Source organism: Lates calcarifer, linkage group LG24, assembly GCF_001640805.2.
Source record: "Lates calcarifer isolate ASB-BC8 linkage group LG24, TLL_Latcal_v3, whole genome shotgun sequence".
In the NCBI taxonomy this organism is placed as follows: domain Eukaryota; kingdom Metazoa; phylum Chordata; class Actinopteri; family Centropomidae; genus Lates; species Lates calcarifer.
The window spans coordinates 4819453-4845076 of record NC_066856.1 but is presented as its reverse complement, the minus strand read 5'-3'; the positions used below and the strand labels follow the sequence as shown (position 1 = coordinate 4845076).

Below are 25624 nucleotides of genomic sequence, written 5' to 3'. Positions count from 1 at the left end.
ACAGCTTATATTTCAATTTTAAAATGCATAATGTCATTATGATAATCTGTACAGTTTAAGTTATATAGCATAATGTATTTATACTAGACCTGTTTTTTCTTCCATTGATCTATATCATAATTAAGTCATTGTCATATATAAAGTCATCCAAAAGTCATACCAGTCAACACAGTGATCACACACATTCTCCTCAGGAATTGCTTCTTTAGTTTTGTATGACTGCAATCCCATTCAGTTTTCTCCACTCTTCAGTCTCTGTGTGGCTATATAAATGAGGGGCAGACTAATTCTGAGAAACATTAGCAATACTACCAAATGAAAAGTGATTCAGCTTACACAAAAGTAACTTTCTTCTGAGTTGGAAACTGGGCCAGTTTTTGGCACTGTCAGCATTCTCTCCAGTTCACTCACTATAAAGCTCAGTATGTTACCAACCAAACAGATGGAATCCCTCAGTGTTTGAATTTCATCTGTGAAAATGATTTATTTAAATATTATTCTGATATTGTCATTATAATACAAACTGTTGCAATGTTCCAGTACAGAAGCCTCACACAATACCAAAGAAAAGAGAATTATAATTCATAAGAATTTTTGACAGCTCAACAAACAGACAGGACCGCATTGAAATGAAATACATTAGAAGAAACAAATACATCTAGAGTGGATGGGTAGTGCGGCATATAAAACAGAACAGAAAAATGGTTGTGTGATGTTTCTGAAATAACATCCCTGGATGAAGGAACTGCTGCTCTCGCCGTCATCATGAACTGTTCTCCTCTTTGGTAACAGAGACCTTGTTGCCCGTAAGCACTTAAGCCTCCATCAAAACCCAAACTCATGACTCAGTTTTTTTATACCAAGCATCATTTTTCATCACTCTGATCACAATATCAAATCAATCATCACCCCTTCCTTTCATTATTTGTTATTCAATATGTTGCAGACCCACAGTACAGTGAGTCCCCGAGATTAGGATGAAAGCTTTATAAAGGAGATGTTTCTAATATATATATATAGAGATATATATTTTTTTTGTCAAATACATTTTACCCAAGTTCATTTTGAAGAGATGAAGACCCACTTTGGACTTGTTAACACTTGAATATGAGTACATGACACCATTGTTACAAGTACAGAACATCACTGGCCTCTGCCTTTTTAAATTGATTTTTTTTTTTTAAAAATGTTAACATGCTGATTATTTCATTTACAAGTTGTACAGATCTGTAACTTTTTACATGAGGGTTGGACAAAGTCATCATGTCCACTCAAACTGTGCACACTCTCCAAAGTGCTCGAGCACATTTCCAATAGAATCGACATCCAAAATCCCATTCTAAATACCTTAAAATAAGTGTTTTTTTTTTCTTCTTCAAACTAAACATTCTGAATCATATTACATAACATATCTCATTTCAAAACGCAGCAATCTATTTCCAGTCACAGCAGAGTGGCATATATATGAAAGTGATGCTAGATTAACTGTCCAAATACACCCTGAAGCTATTTGGAACGTGAGGGGTCAGACAGGGTTGCCCGCTATTGCCCACACATCTTGTACCCAGGCTGGAAGCTGCTGATCATGAGATGTCTCTGGTCTGATCCCAAAGCATTACATGCTCTGTCAGCCTTTGAACCTCAATGCTGAATCAACAAGTTTCCCACCACAGTTCTTTGGGAATGCAGTATAACTATACAGGAGGGGGATTTTTGCTTTGTCTGCAAAGCGGAATAAAAGCACAAAGTGAGGTGAGTACTTTGCTTTTTTGAAAACACACAGCACAGTAATTACTGGCAATTACATCTGTATGTTATGTATGAATGTTAGATTATACCATACAACACATGAGGAACTAGATAATCATGCTTCTTGTTTGAACACCTCAAAGTCGGTGTAAGTTTTGGGCATAAACTGAGCAAAAAATACTATGTGCTTAGGGGACATTGTCTTCTAAAATAAAATATTGATCTCATTGCAGGGCAACTGCTGCACTCTGGCAGCTTACACTCATGGTGAATAACATTCACTTACAGCATGATTCTTGAGACATAAATCAACTATTCTATTATTTATAAATATTTCAGTTTGAATTGGAACATCTGCATTTCTGATGGATGGTGTACAATTTCCTTTTCAGCTCAAAAGTTAACAACAACAAAAGAATCCCTTTTATTCTGGAGGTCATACTGTATCATAGCAATGATCTGAATGCAGTGTTACACTATGTTACACTATGAAACCAAACAACACCTCTGCCTGTCTTTGTGTCAGATTGTCAAAGCGTCTTGCTTATATATGCTCTGCGTGGATAAAAATCTCAATGATATATCATCTGAAAATAAAGCTAAAAATATATTACTGTGAGATCTAAGAGAAAAAAAAATCAACAAAACTAACATATTTCTCCCAAACATGGGTCATATACAGTTTTGATGATAAGCAAGTCTACTCTCTATGTTGCACGGCATCTCATGTCACCCTCCAGCCACTAAAAACATCTGCCTCTAAATGTGCGAGTATGTGTGTTTGTGTGCTGGCTAAAACATAATGCAAACTAGCATTGCTCATGATCCAAAGTGGGTAAATACACATTCATCCTCTGCTGTAATAATGAGACATACCAGGGAGGTGCACAGCAACTGAAGCATGCCATTTAAAAATGGTGCAGGTCAATTAAAATTAATCATCCAATGGTCACATATCAGGATTTTGAATGAGTCATAAATTGTGACATCCTTTTTATTCCTACTGAGGATGCAGTACAAATTAAAATGACAAGGGACAATTAGTTTTTTGTTTTTTTTTGTTTTTTTGTTGTTTTTTTTTCACACCAAGGTAGCACATTAAAATAAAACTAAATTCAACATACTGTAACACTGAACTCCAAGTGTTGACTTATGTAGTTCAAATAACATATGTTCCTTTCTTTTAAGCCATCAGACCAATAAGCATGCACACCTGTATATGTATCACTAACAAGATGTAAAATTATGCACATTGGATAATTTGAATGGCCAATGCAGCTGAAAGAAAAAAAAATACTAATATAACCTTTTTAACCTGATGGTTAATGTTAACAGTCTATATTAAGGTGTACTTGAATTTCTTTTGTTTCTTTGAGAGGGCCAGAGTGCCTATTCACAATGAAGTTACATGGCCAATATGGTGAGTGTCAGCTATGCATACAGCACATACAGTAATTCTAGGTGTTTCAAATAAAACAGATATATATTTAGAATCATATATATTACACAAATATAGATTCTCCTTTTTTCTTGTTCACTTTTGAGCAATGAACACATGAACTGGAACATCAAAACCATAAGAAAGTCATTCTTCCATGAGAATTATCCAATAAGATACAGAGTCCGTTTTCACACCAGAGCGTTGCACCTCAGATGGTGTTGAGTCGACGTCTGTACGAAAGGTAATCCAACTGGTTTTAAAGGTGACTGGTGTTTACAGTGGCTAATAACAATGTGCTGGGTGCAAGAGCAGTAGTGGCTGGGAAATGAGGGCCAACTGTGCTGTCCGCATGGTGGGGGAGAGGAAATAAAACAGGCAATTTTCTCGTTCACTTTGGGAGCAAACAGAGAGAGAGAGAGAGGAGAGAAATAGAGAGAGAGGAGAGAGAGAGAGAGAGAAATCTGGGAGCGAACCATGTCAGTTCTTCAAATTATAACAAGGCATCCCTCACCAAACCACATGCCAGAAGGAGGACAGCCAGTCCATAGCTGGATGATATTCTTGTACCTGTAAAGAGAAGGAGAAAAGGATTAAAAACACATAATGAACTTTACTTTTTTCTTAAAAGCATTCCCCGGTTAAACAGGTAGACCAGTGAAAATGTAACAATGCAAGAAAGTAAGAAAAATTAGACAGTCCTCAACACAACTGAATATAAATGAAATATAGTTCCTGGAAAGAATATTTCATGAGTAAAAAAGAAGACATCTTTATTTCCATATCAGTGTTTGTGTCTGTTGTTGACCAGCAGCCGTCAATGACAAACAGTGGCTTGAGATGTCAAATGTGGTTTATTCCAACCAGACTGAAACCATTTAATTCAATAGATAATATACAATTTACAGTATATACTGAATGAGTTTAAGTCTCATATGCACTCTCTTTTAAACTCCACAGACTGCTGAGAAATGCACCTGGCTCTATGGCCGACCATGTCTCTTAAAAATCATCCTTATATACAACTAAACTGAGACAAGAAGAACATTTTGTACAAAAAGTAATTTTGGCCGCATTACATTTACTTTTAACATAATGGTGATACATTTTTAGTTTACATATTTGGAAAGTGACAAATATGTTAATCATGAAAGTAAATTATTATAAACTGCATTATTTAAAATTGCTCTGACAATTTGGTGCAAACCTAGAAATTACATATTACATAAGTCATGTTCATAGACAACATTTTTGTTTTCTGCCAATATAACAAATCTTGCTGTACAATATCCACTTATAGTGACTACAGTATTGTGTAAATTATTTATAGTTAAGTTTTGAAAAAAAAAAAAACAATAATGTCACTCTTGTCTGTGACAAGATATAATATCTGACATAAAAGTCCAACCCACAGAATTATCCATTTTGTTTGGTAACTATTTATCTAACATGTGGTTGCCTGCTTGTGTTTCACCCTCTTCTGCATCTCACATTTTAAAACATATGGTTTCATTAGATGCAGACCATAAGGCAGCAGTCACCTTTAAAACCTGTCAGCATTTCTTGGCAGCAGAACAGTGTTTAATAACATGGATTTGAATACATACATAACATCAGACATCTGTATTCTTTCTTGAGGTAAAACTATCTAATTGCTTTAAATGCATTTCCAAACTTAAAGAAACCATGAAACATTTCACATTCACAAAGACACATCTGTGTGACTCAACAGGTAGACATTTACTAACACGTTAATAAAACAGAAAAGTGGTATGTGCGAGGTTCTGCTTTGTGAGAAAAATGAAACATACACGTGCAGAGTGTGAATCTTAATGTAAAGGTGGTCGTGCCCTGATTTACATATTCATCTCCTCACACACACTGAGGCTGCTCAGTGAACAGTAATTGCAGAGCTGGGATTGGTAGAAAGTGACATGGCATTCAAACAAAACTGCCATTGTCTAAAATTGACCCTGTACTTGTGATGATTGGACCTTAATTTAAACTTAGATATTCTTACATGACTATGTCTTGTAAAGATGCCACTATCTTTACAAGACAACCACAGAAAACTACAAGTGTAACCCAAGCCTTAAAGTAAACAGCCTTTGAACTGTTATGAAAAGGATTTACATGGGCAGCTATCGTCGACTTGGCCCTGACAAGCTGCTATCATCACTGCAGGCAGCTCTGACTGTTTACTGAGCATCTGACATGACTAACGACTGCAAACTAGAACACGGCCTCCTAAGCCCACTGTTTGATTCGCCTGCATCTTGGGGACATCAAACCTGAAATGATGAGAGCAAAGTAACGGATGACAGCTGTACAATCCTATACAGCAGAGTTCTGTGGACAAAAAAAAAAAAAGTCGTTTACTCTCAATCAGCAGAAAATGCTTAGATAGGGAAAAAAAAGGATTTGAGAAAGACAAAGTGAAAGGAGAGAGAAGTGAGAAACAGAGAAGTACAAAGTTGTAGTCCTTTGAAACAAGGAAGTACTTCAGAAACAAAAAGTGAAATATTCACAAAATCATATTGACATTTACTAGATTCCTGTGTCAGACCAGGAGACGGTTCTAAGACAGAAAATCGTCCAGGGGAACACTTTGTTCCTCGTGGCCCAGCTCTGGATTGTCTGTGCTGCTGGGGATTGTGGGATGAAGGGAGGAATGGTAAAAAGGGGGGAGGGAGGATGGAAGACAGACATGGAGGGCTTTGACCCTTTATTCCTCCCCACCACATCTCATTTAGCTTGAGGTGATCTACAGAACAGGAGTGCCACAGAGGAGCAGCAATCACTCTGGGCCAAAACATCCTTCACACAGAGAATAATTAATCAGCCTCCAGCTAAGAGTCAGAGTGAAACATAGATGGGGAAACAGTACATAAAAATGTACACCACAATCATGCGCTAATCCAATAATATCAAGCTTTTTGCAAAAATCTACTCAGTTACAGTAACACCATAGTCAAAGATGTACCATTTTATTTAAATAACTGAAAACCACTTAATTATCTACGTGAGGGAGGATGTGTCCTTGTCCCATTCCTTCTGTCTCTTCCTTTTTGATACAGCCTCAGAAACAAAACACCAGCCAGGTTTTTGTGGGCCCCCACCAGGAGTGTGTGAGACTCTAAGCAGTTGCCAAGCAATCTTATGCTATTTGGAACACCCTGTTCCATTTTGTCGTGAAGTCACATAGGCCTAGTGTATCACCATGTAATAGGGGTGTAATGCAAAGCCACCATCTGTGTCTGTTTTTCAAATAACATCTGTATTTGGATATACACTGGAAGTTTTAGGAAATCATCTTGACTGCCTCAGCTATGTTAATTCACTTACTGCATGGGCCTCTGTTGTGGTAGATTGCATCAGGGAAGCTGTCTTATGAACCCGAGGCAAAAACCTCCTACCACACTGCATAGCTCAAGAATCAGAGTGAATTTCATCAAATAATTTGTTTGCTAAACTGCAGATGAGTAAATATTGTCTTTGTGTTGTTGTTTATGCAAAAGTTACATTTATTTCAACTAGTTGATTGAGCACAATCCAAGATATAGACAGTTCATTGGCACAATGTGTTCAGGTTGACTCTTAACATACACTGTTAGCCATGGGTGAAATCCCACAGCTTGCATCTACACTGGGGGAAAAAAAGCAATAATTGCACAGACGGGCTGGAAGAATGGCACATGTTAAACTGATGCTGGCACGTTCAGCAATCCCCTTGTAATATTATTGAAAGACTGCAATGTATCAAAGGTAATGGTTATTTTATGAGTTCATGCTCTAAAGATGAGGCTCATGATATCACATATTCTAATATTGTCAACAAATCCCATGAAAGGATCCAAAACATTGAATGCACCCCACTAACAAGTACTCTGTGTGTATCCAGAGCCTGATACAGCTTATCTTATTCCTCTGTGCCATAGAGCTCTATTGTCCAAAAACACATCAGTGAGCCCCACTGTTGCACTGTGTGACATGTTCCCCATGTATTCACTAGAGAACCAAATGTGCATTGATCTGCCACTGAAAATAGTCCCCAACAAATGCTTTATTTTATCCTGACCGCTAAAAACTAGTGATCAGCTTTTTTAGTGAACTTAAAACCCATCTATAAGAAACTATATTTGCTTCTGCTATTTCAGTAGTATTGATGAAAGTTAGTACACACGTATACTGGTTTGCATACACATGCTCTAAGACGTGCAGGCAGGGGAACCAGGTGGACCTACCCCTGGCCTAACTGTAGCAAAACTGTGAATGGTGAAATGTGAAATTATATATAAGGACAAATAAACACACGTGCTGAAACGTTTTAGATTGACATGACTAAGAATGAAATTAAACAAAAAGAAATCTAACCATCTAATTCCCCCAAGACACAACCAAGTAGCATAAATACCCTGACACAGGGCTACCGGGGCTGGGTCATAATGACCCCCACCCCTCTGGGTATAACACTGAATGATGGGCCACTGCACATCACGCAGTGTCGGGTCATTTCTTTAACACCAGGTCTGACACCTTCCAGATTCACTCTTAAAAATCTCTGAATCAACCCTAAATGTGGCGACGCTTCCTCCAGAATCTGGTGATCAACACACACACTTGTACAGAACAGCAGGGAGATTTGTATTCATACATTATTGATTTGCTGTTGTCGTGGCTTCTATTGTTTCATATGGTATTTGCAAAGCAATTTTTCAGTTTGGCTGTCTGAGAAAACACAAACAGTAAAAGAAGGTGCATGTAGATATGATTTTATCAGGTAAAGAATAAGTGGAGGCGGCATAACAGAGAAATCCAGTCAAAAATCGCCTCCACCATCAACACAACATTAAATTCACATAGCAAGATGCAGCAAAATTGAGTCAGGGTATGTTTTTGTCCTCTAATCTTCAATTTCTACATTCTGAAGAATGTGTCTGGCCTACCTACAGACAGACAAATGACATGATGATGCACAATGTTTATCTAGAGGACAATTTAGGTCTTATTTTGTAGTTTTGGCCATGCAGTTCATCACATATGATGGAACTGCAGTGGGTAATTTAAAATGACAGTGCAGTCAACTATTTATCCCATTGCTCCACAAAGGTTGGAGCAAACACATGCAATACATACACATACACAATATGCATCATGGTAGTTCCGAACCAGAATCACACCCAGAGGCACCTGACATGCCTGGCACCAGAATTGAGTATTTAGGTGGGGAGGGGCGCAATTATAGACAGTATGTAAAACCAGTGAATGTTTTAGAAACGTGACTGTAGATGTCATCAATTAAAGCGGGGGATGAGAATGAATTGACATACCCACCGATCAAGTGCAGCAATGGGCGATAGATGGTCTCAATCTTTTCTAACTTTACATATAAGTTTATTTACAGAAGTAAGTGACTGACATGGACAAACTGGGACTTGATGGAGAGTGCCATCTCTCTAGCTCAAACCATTGTGGAGTAATGATGCTCTAAACACATGATATTTGGGAGTGTATATACTCCCGTAGGCTTCATAGGATTAAAGAAATATATCATCTCTGTCAAGCCCTAAAGAGTTTAAATTCCACAGCACATGACTTGAAAGATTAGATTTTCAAAGATTTGAAAAAAACAACATAATTTTGCAATGAAAACATACTTTTTTTTCTCCTCTAAATTCTCAATCTACTTGCAACCCCTCACATGTATGTTGTGATACCTTGAGAATATTGGATATGAGAACCACACACTGCTGTGGGACATACAGGTCAAAGTTGCACTAAGAACTTGTCCATGCGTTTATCCTCAGTAGGAGTGCCAACTGTAATGCTGTCTTTACAGGTCAATAAGACAGCTACAGCTTATTCTGAATGCTGCTAGAGTCCTCACTTAGACCAGGAAAGTGAACCATATGTCTCCAGTTCTCAAGTCTTTACACTTGCCTTGAATAGGTTAGGGCCAAAACTGTTACTGCTATGTTACAGACCATCCAGACTTCTCAGATCTGGGACAGGTCTGCTCACTGTCCCCAGAGTTAAAACTAAACATGGAGAAGCAGCGTTCAGTTTTTAGGCGCCACATACTGTATCTGAACCAACTCCCAGTCTTCTGGAAGTCTGTTCCAACTCTCAGTTCTTTTGAATTAGGACTTAAGAATTTTCTGATTGCCACTAACTTTTATTAAATGTAGGACTGTTTATTTATATCATCTTTTGCACTGTGGCTGTGCTGTCATTTCCTCCTGATTAATCTGTCTTCTTCTATTTTAGCTTACTTTTTATTATCTAATATCGTATTTTAACATCATTTTATGTGTGTATTTTTATACTGTCTTGTCTTTTTTCATATATTGCCCTAATGTCTGTTTTTATGCCTTATGTTCAGCACTTTGAATTTTTCTTGAAAGGTGCGTACTTGCCTTGCCTGATGATTTAAATGTTCATCTTAATTTTCTTCTCCAGATAAGTTTGAATAATGAGCAATAACCATGTCCCCAGAAAAATAGAGACTTATTCTTTAATTCAACTAAAGCCATTGTTTGGAATTTTTCCTGCAATGCCAGTCACACTGTACTGCTGTATAGTTCTGTGATGCTTATATAACACTTATTTTACATTATACCACTATTTTACCTTGTTCTATTAGCATACATCTTGTGTGAGAACGTTTGTTCTCTCCCTTGCACTGAAAATATAAGCTGTGTAAACCATCCACATAAAACTGGAAAGCAACACTATGTCTAAAGCTATTATTCTCACATATAAATCACACACATTCTTTTAGCTGTTTTTTGTGTGAGCTGTTTTTCATTTCAAAACTAACCTTGCCAGTAAGCATACTAAAGGTACCTTCTGTGCTCCCATGCTAATTTTAGAAAACAACAAAGGAAGAACATTTGTGAATTATTGTTGTTTTTGCACACGACCATGCATTTTAATTGCTGAGCAAAGAAAAAAAAAAAAAAGCAAAAAGAGTCCAGCAATTCAGCTGAATGCTCAAAAACCTACCCTCTATATGGGCATTGATTGTATTATTTCATTTATCCATCACTGTACTGAAATGCATCTCCACCACATTTCCTGTCATAGTTTGCTTGACAAGGTCACTATGTCTTTACAAGTCATTTGGGATGAATTTTCAGCTCACTTTTTACTATTCGGAGAAATAGGGGAAGCGGAGGGAAAAATGAATGCTTGGTGAAAAAGGTTCCCATTGCAGATATGATTTGAAGACGTCTGACTTTCATACCGTGTCTCAGGATTTTGAACTGTGCATGATGCCATTTTTTTGAGTTTGCATTTTCACCATCCTGGCTTCCCTCCACCGTTTGCAGACAGAGGGACTGCAGACTGAATTATCTGTAGGTATAATGAGTGAGAGTATCTGCCTGAGCTAGTGGAGACCTTTTCAGGCTTTTTTGGTACATGCTGGGATAGAATAGACCCACACTGAATACTCTTCATTTTGTCCTACTTAACCTAACACAACACTCTACTTTTTGCCAAAATGTTTTTGGCTCTGCAAAATGGTGATGTGGAATATCGATTCCAGGCCAGCAAGGCAGTCAGGTTCAGTGAGGCAGGGAGGTGATTCACCACAGCACCTCCACAGGGAGCTCAAACTGGCTTAGTGCCAGTTCCATCTATTCCTGCTGATCCCTGGCTGGCTGACTGGCTAGCTGACTGTCTCTTTGACTTGCTCCCTTACTTGCCTGGTGGCTCTGTTATAAAACTCGCCGTCTGATTTGCTTGTTGACTGATACACTCTCTAACTGACTGTCTGCCTTCCTGAGCCATGACTGGATTTTTGGCTGACTGGCTAGTTAAATACAAGTGGATGTCATTACCTTGCAGCTTGACTGTTCAACTGTGAGTGAGCCTAAATGTGATAACACAGTCTGGTATGTAATGCAAAAGCTCCAGCACCAGCAGTTTTGTGTGTTTTAGCCGACATTACTGCAGCTATTTTCCAAACCATACAGCCATAACCGACATGTGAAACATGCAGCTGATTAGGGCTTAATGTGGGAACCCACCAAGGGGCAGTTTTACTTATTGTTCAGTCTTCTCTCAGTTTGTTTCCTCAAACAAAAATCCAGATTCTATTAATTTTTCAGCTTTTTTTCTCCAACATCCAATTTCTACCTGTTGCCATGGAAAATCAGTGATGGAATCTCAATGAGTACATTTACTCAAGTATTACACTCATAAGTACAAATATTAGGAATTTGAAGTTGAGTACTTTCTTAGATGCCTCTTTTTTACTTCCTCTTCTTACTCCCTCTTCTGAGGGAGATATTGCACTTTTCACTCCACCACAACTATTTGTCAGCTTTACTCAGTAAAAGATTACAAAATGTTTTGCATTCAAAACAAATGAAGAGCTTATCAAATATGATGCTCTATTATATATTAAACTACCACTAAGTACAGCTGCTAGCTTACAAACTTGCTTGGAGAGTTTTCCTCTTTGTTTTTTGTTCTCAGTTTGTCTGAAGCCTTCATATCATTTCAATATATTTGTATATATTCATACCTCGATGTTCGCATAAAGCTGTAATATGACTGCAATCTGGCGTAGGTTTTTACAGCAGTGACTGTGTAGGATGGTAAGTTAAATATTCAAAACCAAGATTCCGCGGAATTCATCCTGAGATATTTATGGATCTCTACTTTAAAATAATGTTCGGTGGGTCTGAAGCACAATTTAAGTTTCTAATGACATCGCTTGGTAAGGAGGCGCAGGATGATATTAACCATTATTTTAACCTCTAAAATATTTCAGGCATGTCAAAGATAACAGTGTTGTGTTTGACAGGCATTTCCACATCCAATGTAACACAACTGTACAAAAGAGTCTTAGGGAGACAAGTATATCATTTTTTCATGAAAAAAAGAAGCATTTTCCCCTTTAACACCTTCATATGAAAACACAGCCACTAGATTGCTGCTAACCCTGTGGCAGTTCCACCTTAAGTAAATTGGAATAGCCACAACAACCTTCTATTCACACTACATAATCTGTTTTAGTGGGAATGTTATCATTATTAATCAGAAGAGGCCCTAGATTGATGCTAATTTGAAAGTACACATTACCCCCCAAATGTACATTTGTGTAAAACAGCATTAAGTGTAAATCAGATTCTGACCGGTTATTAGATTTTCATTACATCCATATTACATTACCAGTAATAGGTAGGCAGGTCATTTCCTAGTTATGTAGAGAGTTAGTTTTGGACACATGGCGCAAATAGTTGGTTCTACTGACTCCATATTGGTGCTGTCCCTGTGTTTTCCTATGCTTCTCATGCCTGTTCGACGCAAACTGCCACTGTTGTAATGTCATTTCACATGAGGACATCCAGCTGCATCCACCATGAGACTTGAGTGTATCTCAGAACTGGGCTTTTTCCCTACTGTGCACTCACGGATGTTAGCCGGATTTACATGTGCATGAAAGATATTAGTGTGAGTAAGGTAGGACCAGTGGAAGCATCCACATGAACCTGAAGTGACATACTTACATTGCGTGTGACTGCTTGAGCAATATGAATACAACCATGAACAGCAGTCCTGCTGTTCCTAACCACCTAGTGGAGTGATGACTCATTGGTGTTCTTTTCTTAGACATACGCAGGCAAGGCAGTTTAAAAAAATATGGTGGTTCTTAAAAACAAGGTCAGTGATTTTTTTGTTTGGATGAATGCTTATGCAATCAAGCTGAGTCCATATTTGTTTTTCTTTCATGCGGGAACCAGGCTGGCCTCAGGGGTGGGGGGACAAGTCTGGCTTAGGGGACATTTTTCTTTCCTTTTTTTTTTTTTTTCGCATTCAGCTCCGGTCACCTCTGAGCTTTGAGAGAACAACACTGCCAGGAACGATGGAGGCCGAACTGTGATCTAACAACAGCTGACACACTGGTGGGGAGTAGCTGTGAACAACCACTCTGCTGCTACCGCCGCTGCAGCTGCTCCACCAGCTACAGCCACATTCCCCCCATCTGGAAGGTGCCTCATTGTTTACAGATGCAGCAATGCGGAAAAGGAAAATATCTGCACTCTCCCAGGTTTAATTTCATCTCAGCCCATTTACCTATTGTTGCTCATCTGCCTCAGACCTGAGCGCAGGAGTAATAGAACTCTGTCGCCCTCAGCCGTAACACCTCTCTGCCGCTCAGAGAAGGTGGCTAAGGCTGCCTGAGCAGCTGCGGAGAGGCATTTATCAGTGTCAGACACACCGCACAGAGGACTCACTGCAACACAGTTGTCAGCATAATTTGGCTGCCTCATAATCTCCGACTCTGCAGCCCCGGGGATTATTCAACTTTTTACCTCTATTCAGTGGCAAGTAATATCTTTCTGTGTTTTGCTTCAGGGTGCAGAGGGCTATCTGAGCCCAGAGCAGGGCTGACTTTGTGTTTGAACTGTCTGACCAGTGGGAAAATGATTGGCATTTATAGATGAGAAGGAGCAGTACAATTATAACATAGTTTGATAGAGAATTTAAAGAGTTAATGAGAACGAATTTACACTGAAACACCTGAGGGTAAAATGTAGGCTGCTACACAGGGACCTGGTATGGTACAAGTTAAACACCCTGATGATACAAGACTGATTTTATATTTCATCATCGGCTGCGCTACGCTCAAGTCCAAAAAATAGGAGGAAAAGAAGAATGAATTCTGTAAAAGAAGAATGTGCAACATTCAGCACTCCCAGGCATCTATTTGACTCAGTGCTCATTGCTTACACACTTACATATAACATGTAAGCAGCCTGTTTCTGTTGCTAAATATGAATGTTTGTCTGTTTAGTATGAGAATGCTGCTACACCAGTCATTTCTTTCTTGGTCAAGAATTATGGTTGGTTTAGAGTTAGTTTTTTATTGATGGTTTGAAACTCATCAGAAAAAAATACAGCATTGATGATTTATTAAACAGTATATGTTGGCATTTTCTGACAATCAACCTCTTGTGTTTGCATAAATAATGACTGTTTGGGCAGTGCTAGGCTGTAGTATATGTCATAGCATCACAGAGCACCATGGGTACATGGTTTGTGTTTGTACTACAGTGCTAACCTTGATAGCAGAGACTTTGCTTTCTTTTAATCATGATCATGATCATGATCATCAAGTAGATTTTGATTCCTAGACTAACTTGACCATAGTGTGTCTGATCAGAAAATGCACATACTGTATGGATTGTTTGGTAGGGAAGTAATATACAATTTAGTCCATATAATCTGCAGACACTCTCTTTTCATTCATATCAGATTAAAAACATATTCATTTTCATACCAGTAAACACATTTTTTTTTTTTAGAATGGCCTAAATTGAAGACATTGTTGGTGTGCCTGGTGACAGCTTGAACTGTCCAGTCGGAGTCCGTAAATTCTGTTCTCAACACAACACACCACCAGATACACAAGAGACCAAATACTGCCAACTGTTTTGGATCAGTATGTCTGAACTCAGTATTAAGGTCCAGCAGAGTATTTTTCATGTACATTATATTATGACATCATAAAATCCTTTAAATTACTATATCAGATAGCGAATGTGAAAAACAGATTATTTGCTGAGTGTTACCTCTTTATTAAGGCATTCATTAAGATTCCTCGAGTGAGTGGATTTTGTTCATGTTTGTCCAAGCGAATTACTGCAAAAATTGTTGACCCCTAAAGGGTTAATTTATCCTCCACAGGCTGCTCCACAGAACACATTTTCCATTTCCTGCAAAGGTTGACCATGTTTGCACTCACCAAGACCACTCAGTAGGCATTACACTGCAAACATCTTTGAAAGGATTTCTGCGTTATTGTACTTCATGAAGGACAAAGGTACTATTAATATTCTTTGCAATCAACTGAATGTAATTGCACACAGGGTATTAGAATGGACTGTCAGATATACTGCAGTAAATCTCATGAATTACATTTGTTCAAGTTAAATAAAAATAATAGCTTAAAGCCAGTACGTGTAGCATTTTTATGTGATTATAGCGTCTTTCAAATTATTTTCATTGTGTAGCTTTTTTCTTTAGAAAAATGAGAGAATTCTGGTGAAAATTGGAGCACCCTCTGTGATACTGTGAAGTGAGTTTTAGATGCACCAGAGGAGGCCTGCCCAAGGATCTCAGCAGCTGCACATTGGGGATGAACATTTATAAAATATACAGTTGCTGGAAGCCTGACCATGTAGTGCCTTAAACATTAACAGTAAAGTCTTAAAATCAATTTTAAAACTCACGGCCAGCCAGTGAAGAGAGGCAAGAAAGAGTGAAATATGGTCTCATTTCCTGGAATTAGTTAAGAGCCTTGAAGCAATATTTTGGGTATGCTGGAGGCAGGCTCTTGACTTGTAGCTGATCCCTGAATAAAGACTCTGGTCCAGCTAGGTGTAATAAAACCAAAGTCTTCTCTGGTATCTCTGTTAACTGAAAAAAGACTAGACATTTTGGCTGTGATCCTCAGCTGAAGGAAAACAAGACTGCATCACCCTGGTGACTTGGTAATCAATTACAAGAATTTGTATTAGTATGGTTAATAGTTCTTTCTAAACAGCCATGTTGTGAAAGAAACAAGTGAAGCTGAATAAAAGAATTTCAGATTTTGTTTCACTGATACATAGACGTGGTGACACCCACTGCCTGGTTCTCCTACTGCGCTTTGCAAACACATGTGCACACCCATAGGCCTTTGCAAATTACATAATTGCAGCTGGTACATGCATACTCTTGAAATGTGCACATGCCTCTTGAAAACTGAAACGCACCCTGCTCATCTTATTGTTGCTGATTGGCTGGTGTCTGCTACTGAATCACTTCCTTCTCTGTCTCTAACCGAAACACCCCAGTAATCAGATAACCAATGTGTTTTTACAAAGATGCAAAGAATGAGGAGACAGCTAGAACACAATACGTGTGCTGTATGATGGCAACATGCAGCCACTGTTTTAACAAAGCAAAGTTTGAACAAATGCTGAAACCATATGTGCATACTTCTGACTTCAGGCAGTAGGGCTGTAGGGGGACAAAATAGGCTGTTAGACAGGACTTGAGACCTCAAGTGTTTCCATGGAGATGAACTGAAATTTCTGACCTTGTTACTCCTTTTTCAAGTGTTGTATAATGATATATAATGAAACATAATAATTAGCCCTGTACATACTCAGTATGCGCATTTTGTCTTCAAAAAAATTGTGCCAGCCAAAGAAACCTCACATGTTGCTATGAACACAATACTTGTTGAACCATGTGCACACTATTGTAGAAGAGATGGAGGAATGCTGCAGGGACCATGCTGAGAGCTCAAGGCCCTCTCTACACATCAATATCTTGCTACAGAAAGCAATGACACCAAACCTCATCACTGGATTTGCTTGCTGCTGTGATTCTGTTTCAGCTGCACCTGACTTTTTTAATGTGAAACCAGTCAGGTGACAGCTTACTGAGACTTTACCTTACATTATTATGTGTCTCAGAGTTCCCAGAACTGTATACTGCCACCATAAAACCATAACACTATCATGGCAGGAAGACTTTAGCATGTTAGAATGTCAACAGTCAGATGGTGTTGCCAAAAAGCAATGATGCATTCCTGCTATCTATCCCAAGTTGTGTAGTACACTTAAGTATCATGGAGTCTAATAGTTTTGTTAATCAGCACTAAAGACTCAACAATTATTTGGCCATCTTCTTTGAATTCTGGCTCTCAAGTAAATCGTCCTGCTTGAACTTGTGCAAGACCTGCATTTTGTTTGTTTGTTCTGTGAGACCAGATACTCCACTGAGTCTTATAGCTGTTCAGAGCCACTAGTTATCGAAGGACACAGGAGTGTGGAGGTAATTCTGAGTGACACAGGTGCATTGGTCTACATCAGTCTGCCTTGAAACATGGTTACCTTTTTTTATGAGGGCGGTCTGTTCTCTCAAAGCGCTATTTCACACTTAACTGTTAGAACATTATGTCAAAGTCTGTTGGTTCCTCTGAATGTCAACCAAACAACCTTTTTTAAACCAAAGAAAGTGACTCAAAAACGTATCAAACACATCAACTTTGTACTGGCAATAAAATCTCTGCCTACAAGAGTCTTTTTGTGTTCCACTGTGCCCTCATTATGTAACCTTCCCCCAGAGCCTTACCTGAGCCGGGGTTGTGTTTAGCTGTATTGGAGGTTGTGTGAGAGGTGGAGGTGGAAGCCACCCTCTGGTCTGAGCTCATGCTGTCCTGGCCCAAAGGTGAGCTGGACTTTCTCGGCTTCTTGTCTGTCAGGTGCAGTGGGGAGCTCTTCTTGGGAGGTGGCAGTGGTCGTCGTGGCCGGGCTGTGGCGTTGACCTTCAGCCAGGCTTGGGCTTTGTACTCCACAATCTCTCCGTAGTTAGCTCGCGTCACCCGGCACTCGTACAGTCCTTCGTCACTCTTGCTGACTCTGGAGATCTGCAGCTTGTGTGAGATGTCGTTGCCCTGGACTTTCACTGTCTGTTAGAGTAATTAAAAGAGACCACAGTGTCATAACATTGGACACTATGATATACTACCACAAGGTTTCATAACATATCATGCTGTCACATTAAAACAATTGGAAACTTAAGCCTGCATGAAAACGCAGTAGACGTAATGCTTCTCATTGACTGGGATGAACATGTTTAGTGGCTGTGGGCAGATTTTTGCTCATATATGCATAACACCTACATGTTCATCAGTAGACCTCAGAACTTTATTTGAGCCTAGACCAGAAGGTCCAGGCCTGGTAACCTGCTAGCAAGCTGCAAAGGATAACATTTGACAGAACCTTTTTTGAACCTTTTTTTTGACTAAACAAAATATTCATAGGATGAAGTTTTATTTCATTCATTCTTATGATAAAATAGTGGCCTCTCTGATCATCTTGTTGCTTGTGTTTCATGCACTGTGATATCTTACTTTAAAATACATACATTATTTAATCTCAGACCAGTAACTTTACAAATGTCTGTTTGATTATATGTGGATTACAGTCAGGTCATCCTAAAGAGGACTGTGTAGTTCAATGGATAGTAGTGTTCAAAGCTCCTCTGGGCACAGAATGCGCATACAGAATGGCAGGAAAAAAGGGGTGGACCAGTTGCTGGGCCATGAACGCAGGAAGGGAACTACTCTGACAGTAATAATACACTGCCACTGATTTCACTGATTAGCTCCTTTCTCTGGTTGAAGGTGTATTATTTGTGGAAATCAGCTGCTGTTGTGCTTGGAATGAAGAGTTGCCAACTACATGGGCTCAAACTAGGGTCAAAGAGATTTTGAAAGTGATGCTCATGTTCAAATCTTATCTACACATGTAGAAGCTTGAATTTCTCATGTAGACTTATTTTACGGATTAACAAAGGTTGATTTACAACTACAGACTTTGGAATTACTTGTGAACATCATTTTGCAAGCTCAAAATCTTTTTGACCCTTAGTTGAGCCCGTACAACCAGGAATACACAACATGTGCGTACACTTACACTTATTTTTGTCCCCTCGTCATCAGGATCAGGCTCTGGTATCATCTCCATCTGGGAACACAGAAAGCAAGAGAAAGAGAGTGTTAGCAAAGTGATAGTATTCTTCTGAGTACAGTACTTTGAGGTCACATTCATGTATTTTGTGACAGATTCCCTGAAACTATGAGATTACAATGACAACGTTGAGAAAGAGCATTATCAATTCAATGACACTATAAATCTTTAATTCCAACACCAGCACACAGTTTACAGACTGAGTGACTGCATTGCTACTGTTCTGTCTTTAAAAATAAATGCCCAAAGATGTCACTCTTGCAACTGTTTTTGATTTATTTTTAGATTCTTTGAGTGGTTCTGTAGAGAAATTAAAGACAGCTTCCAGACAGCGGATCGAGGGGAAAAACTGGTTCAAACCAGGATGCTGTGTGACAAACTAACAGCTTCCTGAGACAAATTATGCCTCAAAACCTCCATCACTCTCCGCTGTAAAAGTAATATTATCCATAAAAACTTATGACAAATAATAAAACGTCAGACGCCTGGGAATAGCTTTTCGTTAAAAAATTTCAAAGCAGAAAAAAATACAGAATATCATAGCTCCTGGGCTTAAGAAATGTCCCTGTTTGAGCCCCAGTGGCATAATTCTAGCATGGTGGCAAGCACTAAGCCTACAGCCTACATCATGGACTGGGCATTGATTTTAGAGGCTATAATTTATTTATCCTACATCGGATGCCAAATGGATGTGTGCCCGGAAAAAAAGTCTGCTGACTACAAAGCTGAAGAAGAGCAGGAGTGGTGCAGCAGAAAAGGCTTGAGAGAAGGAGAGGGAGGAGGAGGAGGAAGTTTCTCCAGAGGACATGGAGGCTATTGGCTCCACAGTTGAGACAAAAAAGGAAGGGCAGGAGAGGGATAAGATGGCTACTTATGAGCATTTGCTGGAGAGAGCGTTCCTTCAAGTACTGTAATTACCTCGGAGGAACCAAACGCTTTTCTCTGGAGGATGTTCGGCAGACAGGTGATTAATGAGCAGAATTAGGAGCTGTAGCTTTCCCTGTCTGCATGTATGCATGACTCTTACATCTTGACTCCACAGATGGACCTGGCATCCTCTATTGTATCAAGGAGACGTCTTAAATGGCCAGGCAGGATTAATTGTCCTCAGTCTTGGCATTGGACTGTTTCAAGCCATCAATTTCAGCCTTGTCTTTTACAAACTTCACAGTAGTTAAATGGGCTGGGTGTGTAGTCTATATATGTCACTTGACGAGGACAGAGGTAGAGCTCCAATAGAGGGCAGATGCTCTACTCTGGTCTGCACTTTGTGGCTGCTGCATTTGGAAAACATGATCACAGTGACAAAGAAGATGGAGCAAAATGGTTAAATTGCTTCTCACACATTTCATTATGGAAAATCCTATGGGGCTATTAAAATGGCTTTTCATCACAACACAGCTGAACTCTATTATTTTCCAGCTTCCAGTATTTAATTGATCAGTGCATTTTTTGTATTATAAAATAAATGGGTTTAATTCTTTGTTTTAATTAAAATCCTTTACTGACTTCTCTCAAAGCAGCAACACAAGCAACATATTGCCATTGCTCCACTGATTTCTTAGTCAGGCGTGGTGAATTGCTATACTTTCTAACAAGTCTTCTCTGAATTTTGCATCAAGTTCAGTTGAGGTGGAATTACACTGATTTTATACATCAGAGTCAGTAAACCCATCATAACGAATAGCTTGTGAAGACAGGTGTATCATGTCCTCTGTGTCTGTGTATGAGCTTTGTCAAGTCTGAAAAAATACTGTAACCCTAATGATGTCATCAGGGTTTTCTCAGCTTGTGCTTAGAGAGTGTATTTTTCAAGGGAAAGCCAAAAAATAATGGAATGTGGCAGCTTGTATGTGTTTTACACGACAGAAAAGATCTCAAAAAAATACGCTATGAAATGTGGATTTTCAAGCAAAAATTCATCAGATGGAGAAATACACTAGCTTAAGATTTCAAACATCATCAAGGAGACCTTGAAAATAATCATACCAGTCATTCGCTGTATTTCTAGCTGATCAAAGGCCTAGTGAAATAAAAAATTTAACAACTGGTATTTAAGTATCGTGCTTGTCTGGGAGCCTCTCCTTACTCTGTAGTGTTTTAGTCACTTTGATTTCATCATTCTCTTAATCACTGCAAAATCTCTTGATGGTAACTGAGGTGGAATGCGAAGCTTATAACATGATAGCTGCTAGTTCAAACATTTTGGTGGTCTTCATGACATGAATTGACTATGTTTGTGCACATACTGAACATATTCTCTACTCACAGCTCTCCTCTTTTCCTCTTTGTTTCATTGTGTGTAAACTATGTAGGTTTCATTCTTGAACACAAAACTGCCTGAAATTCACCCAATGATGTTGCAAACACTTGGTCCACAGTCCATTAGCTACATTTCTCTGGGTGTGACATACAAACTCACACCAGAAAAACTGTGTGCCTGAAAGCCCATGGTTTACTAGTATACAAACAAATACACCACTCCAGCAAATACCTAACACATACTTAGGATATATCTAGCTACTGCATGTAAGTACAACATTTGAAGCGTAGCATTCATATGTTGCAAAGAAAAGCTGATGGATGGGTAAATAAACATTTGCCCTCCAGTTCATGTAAGAGTTACCATTATATTGTTTGGAATTTCTTTATACCTTTCTCAGCCTATGGTGAAAAATATATTATTTTAGGTGAGAGATGGACTGAGACACTTTTGATTAAATGTTATTCAGCCAAGACTGAATACTAAGTAGATTGTGGGGCAAAAAGACTGAGATCTAAATAAGCAGCCATTTTAAAAATCAACAATGAATTAAGTCAAAATACATACATGACTGCCTACAAGTACTACAGTATCCTTCAGGGTTGAGTAGCGTTACAGAACTTGGATGGCTGATGCTAAACAGACTACGCAACAGCCAAGACAGCAACATCAGGACACAGACTAATTGCACACAGCTGTATTTCAAAGAGCCAACAGCTATGACCTAGAGTACTGTATGTGGGAACAGTGGGGTAGGTTAAAAGGACCGAAAACATGAATCATTTTTTGTTTTTGTGACAATATCACCCCTCTGACTCCAGGTCAGCTGACTGTGCCTGCTTTGTCCACATATTGAGAATAAATCTACATCTAGGTTCACCCCTATCTTTCAAACATTTCAGAATACTTTATCCAAACTGACTAAAGCTAAAAAAAAAAAAAAAAAAAAATAGGTGGTGGTTTATGAGTGTGAATCCATTAGTCACCCAGCACTGTACAAGTGCAATTAAGGTAATTGTGCCATGATGAATGTCCAATATCAATTCATAATCCTGACATTTATCATCTGATGTAAAAAGCATTTATCTGCCACTAAGATGTTGCTTCATGTGTCGCTAAAAAGAACAGATATAAGTGTTAAACCTTTTATAGTGCATAATCACTCTTGTTGCATTTAACCATTTCACTTAATCAAGAATGACTTTCTTATCTAAATATGTACTTGACAAATGTTCCCTGAAGGAAGTTTCAAGCCTGTGGCAGTAATGTAAAAGTTTTCAATGACACTATAGGAGTAAACCTCCATTATTTTCCCATTTATATTTCATTTCTATCGCATGAGTGCCTTCTGAGCCAAAGCTGCAGCCGCTTGCAAGTATCTCAATTTCAGTCGCTTGTCTCTTTATAGCAAAACCCTTCCACCATGACACACTGCCATTCTTCATGCAAATCTCAAATTGACTTCTTGTAAAATGTGCTCCACAATTATTGTGCATCAAAAAAGCTTCATTGAGTTGCTTAGACTAAATTAACATCACATGAAGAAAAATGGTCATCATTTAAATGAAATATAGACTAGACCACCTGTGTTGCTGTGATTGTATTACAGCTTTCACTGTGATGAGATAAAGAGTCCTGACCCTGGATGATACGGCCGATGAAAACACATAAATACGACCAAATATTTAGATGAGTTTCTCTAGCAGTCATTGGTTTTACAAACACAAACGCTAAACAGAGGTTAAACTCGGGTCATGGACTTAATATGACATATTAATCCCTGTAATCTCAAGCTAAGATGATGGAGGAAATGTGTCAGTGTGCACTGCAGTGAAAAACTTATCATCACCAGTTTGCATTATATTAGCTCAGTAGTGGTTTTGAAATGCACATAAGAAAGAAGAGAAAGAATTGCCCTTTGAATATGACAGGAAAGAATAGTAATATTATATGTATCAAATGAGTCTTAAGAGATTGGTTTTAAGTATATTTTATGTATGAGTATGAAAATGCATGTAGATTTAAATCTTACAAACAACAAACTGACATCTTGTTGTTGTTTGCTGCAATGTCTTGTTTATATGTATACCACTAAGTTGCATCAGCTTGAGGGTTCTGGTATTGTACATGCTGGCTCACTGGTGCAATGTTTTGTACATTATATTGTTTAAACTGTAATTATGAGCAGGCGAGTGGGGGAAAAACATTAATGTCAGATTCTGACTTTTATTGTGCCAGAGATATCTAGAATTTGTGACACTGCTAAAATCACTCACCACTTGGTGAAAAGATGCCAACAAACTCTTCACAGAATTCCTGGTAGTTATATCAAAATAGAATTAAACATTAACACTACTGTAGTCAATTTAACTTCTACAAATATGTAATGCAACAAAAGTAGGTAATTTCTGCTATTTAGCTTGTGTGACTACGAGGTTAGCACTCAGGCTCTCTTGCAATGTCCAGTAAAAATGTCTGTTGTTCAAAAGGCCTGTTGTATGACATTACCACCACTTCTTACCAGTGACTGTGTCAACACTTGCAAGCTAGCGAGCAGCTTCATCATTGGCAAACTTTTTGTTAAATAACCTACAACTTTCTCCAATTATTTACTTGACTTATTTTTGTTTTGTTTTTTTGTTTTTTGTTTTGTACCTGTATTCTTGGAGATAAGGATCAAAAGACAGATCCAAGAAAATGACATTAATCCTAATTTTTCCTAAAGGCTAAATTTACCAGCCAAAATTTAACCCTCATCTGCATAAAGTTAAAACTTTGCAGTAAGTCGTTTTTTTGTGTCACTGTGTCAGTTACCTGCTATCCCAAAGTGCCTTGGGCAGTGAATAACTCATCTCTGCTGTGTTTATGACAAATACGCCAGTCTTGGTCCTATTGATACTCTGTCAGCATAACCAAATCTTTCATTTGGTTTGGTTCTATGCTGTATTTTGTATGCGTACCGCACTTGCATAGCAATTTATAGCAGGTGGATTTTTGTAGTGTGTGGCTTTGAGATCATTTGCATTTTTTTTACCTATAAATAGAAATGGAGAAAAGCACAATCCTAAATCAAGTTGTTCTGTACTCTGAATACCTAAATACAATCTCTTGGCTGTGTTCCCTACACATCTGGATCCATTGTGTCATTAGCTGATGTGTCTCTGTTGTTAACTAGTCTAATTTGCACAATGTCACATAATGTCAGGACATTTCCAGTGCAGCATCACAGTGGTTTGATAGCAGAAAATGTCCTAAAGATCTGAAACACAATGTCTCGATGTCACTCATAATCAAAGAGCAAGGCTTTCTTTGTAGATCTGCCAATTTCACTGATGCTCCATAATGATAGATGGAGAAATCCATCATGGAAGAGGCCAAGATAAAAGTTTCTTCTCCCAGGGCAGCAGGAAATAAACCAGCATCCGGTGGGAACACTTTGGAGCTAATTTTATGCCTGTACACCCACTTTAATGAAAAGCGATGAGTTCATGGCCTTTCTGTGAGAGATGTTGATGAGGAATGTACCACATCATGAAGTGAAGTCAAGGTAGATGAGGCAACCTCTGACACATCGAACATCACAAATTGATGATGTTTAACAATGAACGAGTATCTGTGGGGATTTTTCTTATTTCAGCTGGTGTTGAAAGAACACATCTGCAAAAGGCAACAGGTGTGAAGCTAGAGTCAGAATGAAAAAGGTTGATTTGATAAATATTCTAAAAAAAAAAAAAAAAAAAACTGCTGCCCTAAGTGAGGATAAACAGAATAATTTTCTTCTATTAGGTTTGCAAAGAGATGGCAACTGACAGAAGACAAGCAGGCTGACTATCTAAGCAAACAAGAGACACTAATACAGAGATCATCTTTTAAAATATACAGTCTCAAACTTAAAAACAAGAAATGTTGTCATCTTAAAAGAGACTGCCCGTCTGAAAGAAGAATTGATCATGAAAAAGATATCTACAAATCCTACACCCATTTGATAACTTCATGATTAACTGGCATGGAGTAATGACTGGCTGTGAAGTTCAGTATGCCCTCAGTGTAAAAAAATGTATGATTGCTTTTGGAAAATCCACCAAGTTCATGCAGCATATAATATTCTCTGCAGCTAAGCTGAAGGAAGCCATTGAAAATTGAAGTGTTTGGACTTCTTTGTGTCAAACCTTCTTAAGCTAAATGCTAGAGAGGGCACCATCTGGTTGAGTTAGACACAACACAATGTCTCAAGTCAAATGGTGGTCAGTTAAATGGTTGAGAAACCCCTCAAGTCCAACTGGAGTCATGCTCAGTCATTCATCTTTGTAGGCTACATGTCACAGGGAAGACTGCATGTTGTTAGTTGTACAGAAAAGTAAAGACCACACCAGCATGTAACTGGACCCAAGTGATATTTACATGCTGTTTAATGTGCTGCAGCTTAGCAGCTAATTAGCTATCTAACCTGCAAACTGACATTGGCAGGGCACTTTCCCCCACTGAATGTTTATTTGGTTGGTTATTCAACAAGCTAAGGTACAGGACAAGATGTGTGTTCCTGCCTGTAAGTTAGATAAGAAGGAGCCTTTAGCAAGAAAGCTAACGTGGGTCATTGTTCAGTGTCTGTGGCTCTTGTGATCTGTAGCAGGC

General features: G+C 38.5%; 1 protein-coding gene across 1 annotated transcript in view; it reads right to left on the bottom strand.

The window, feature by feature from the left end:
• Nucleotides 1–461: 461 nt before the first annotated feature.
• vstm2a (V-set and transmembrane domain containing 2A) overlaps nt 462–25624 on the bottom strand; it is a 64396-nt gene continuing 39233 nt past the window's right edge. Inside the window, exons 3-5 of the mRNA XM_018673618.2 lie at nt 18676–18726; nt 17330–17666; nt 462–3757 (exon numbers count right to left, since the gene is read on the bottom strand). Coding sequence (XP_018529134.1) covers nt 3681–3757; nt 17330–17666; nt 18676–18726 — 465 coding nt within the window. The 3' untranslated portion in view covers nt 462–3680. The remainder of the gene's footprint in view (nt 3758–17329; nt 17667–18675; nt 18727–25624) is intronic.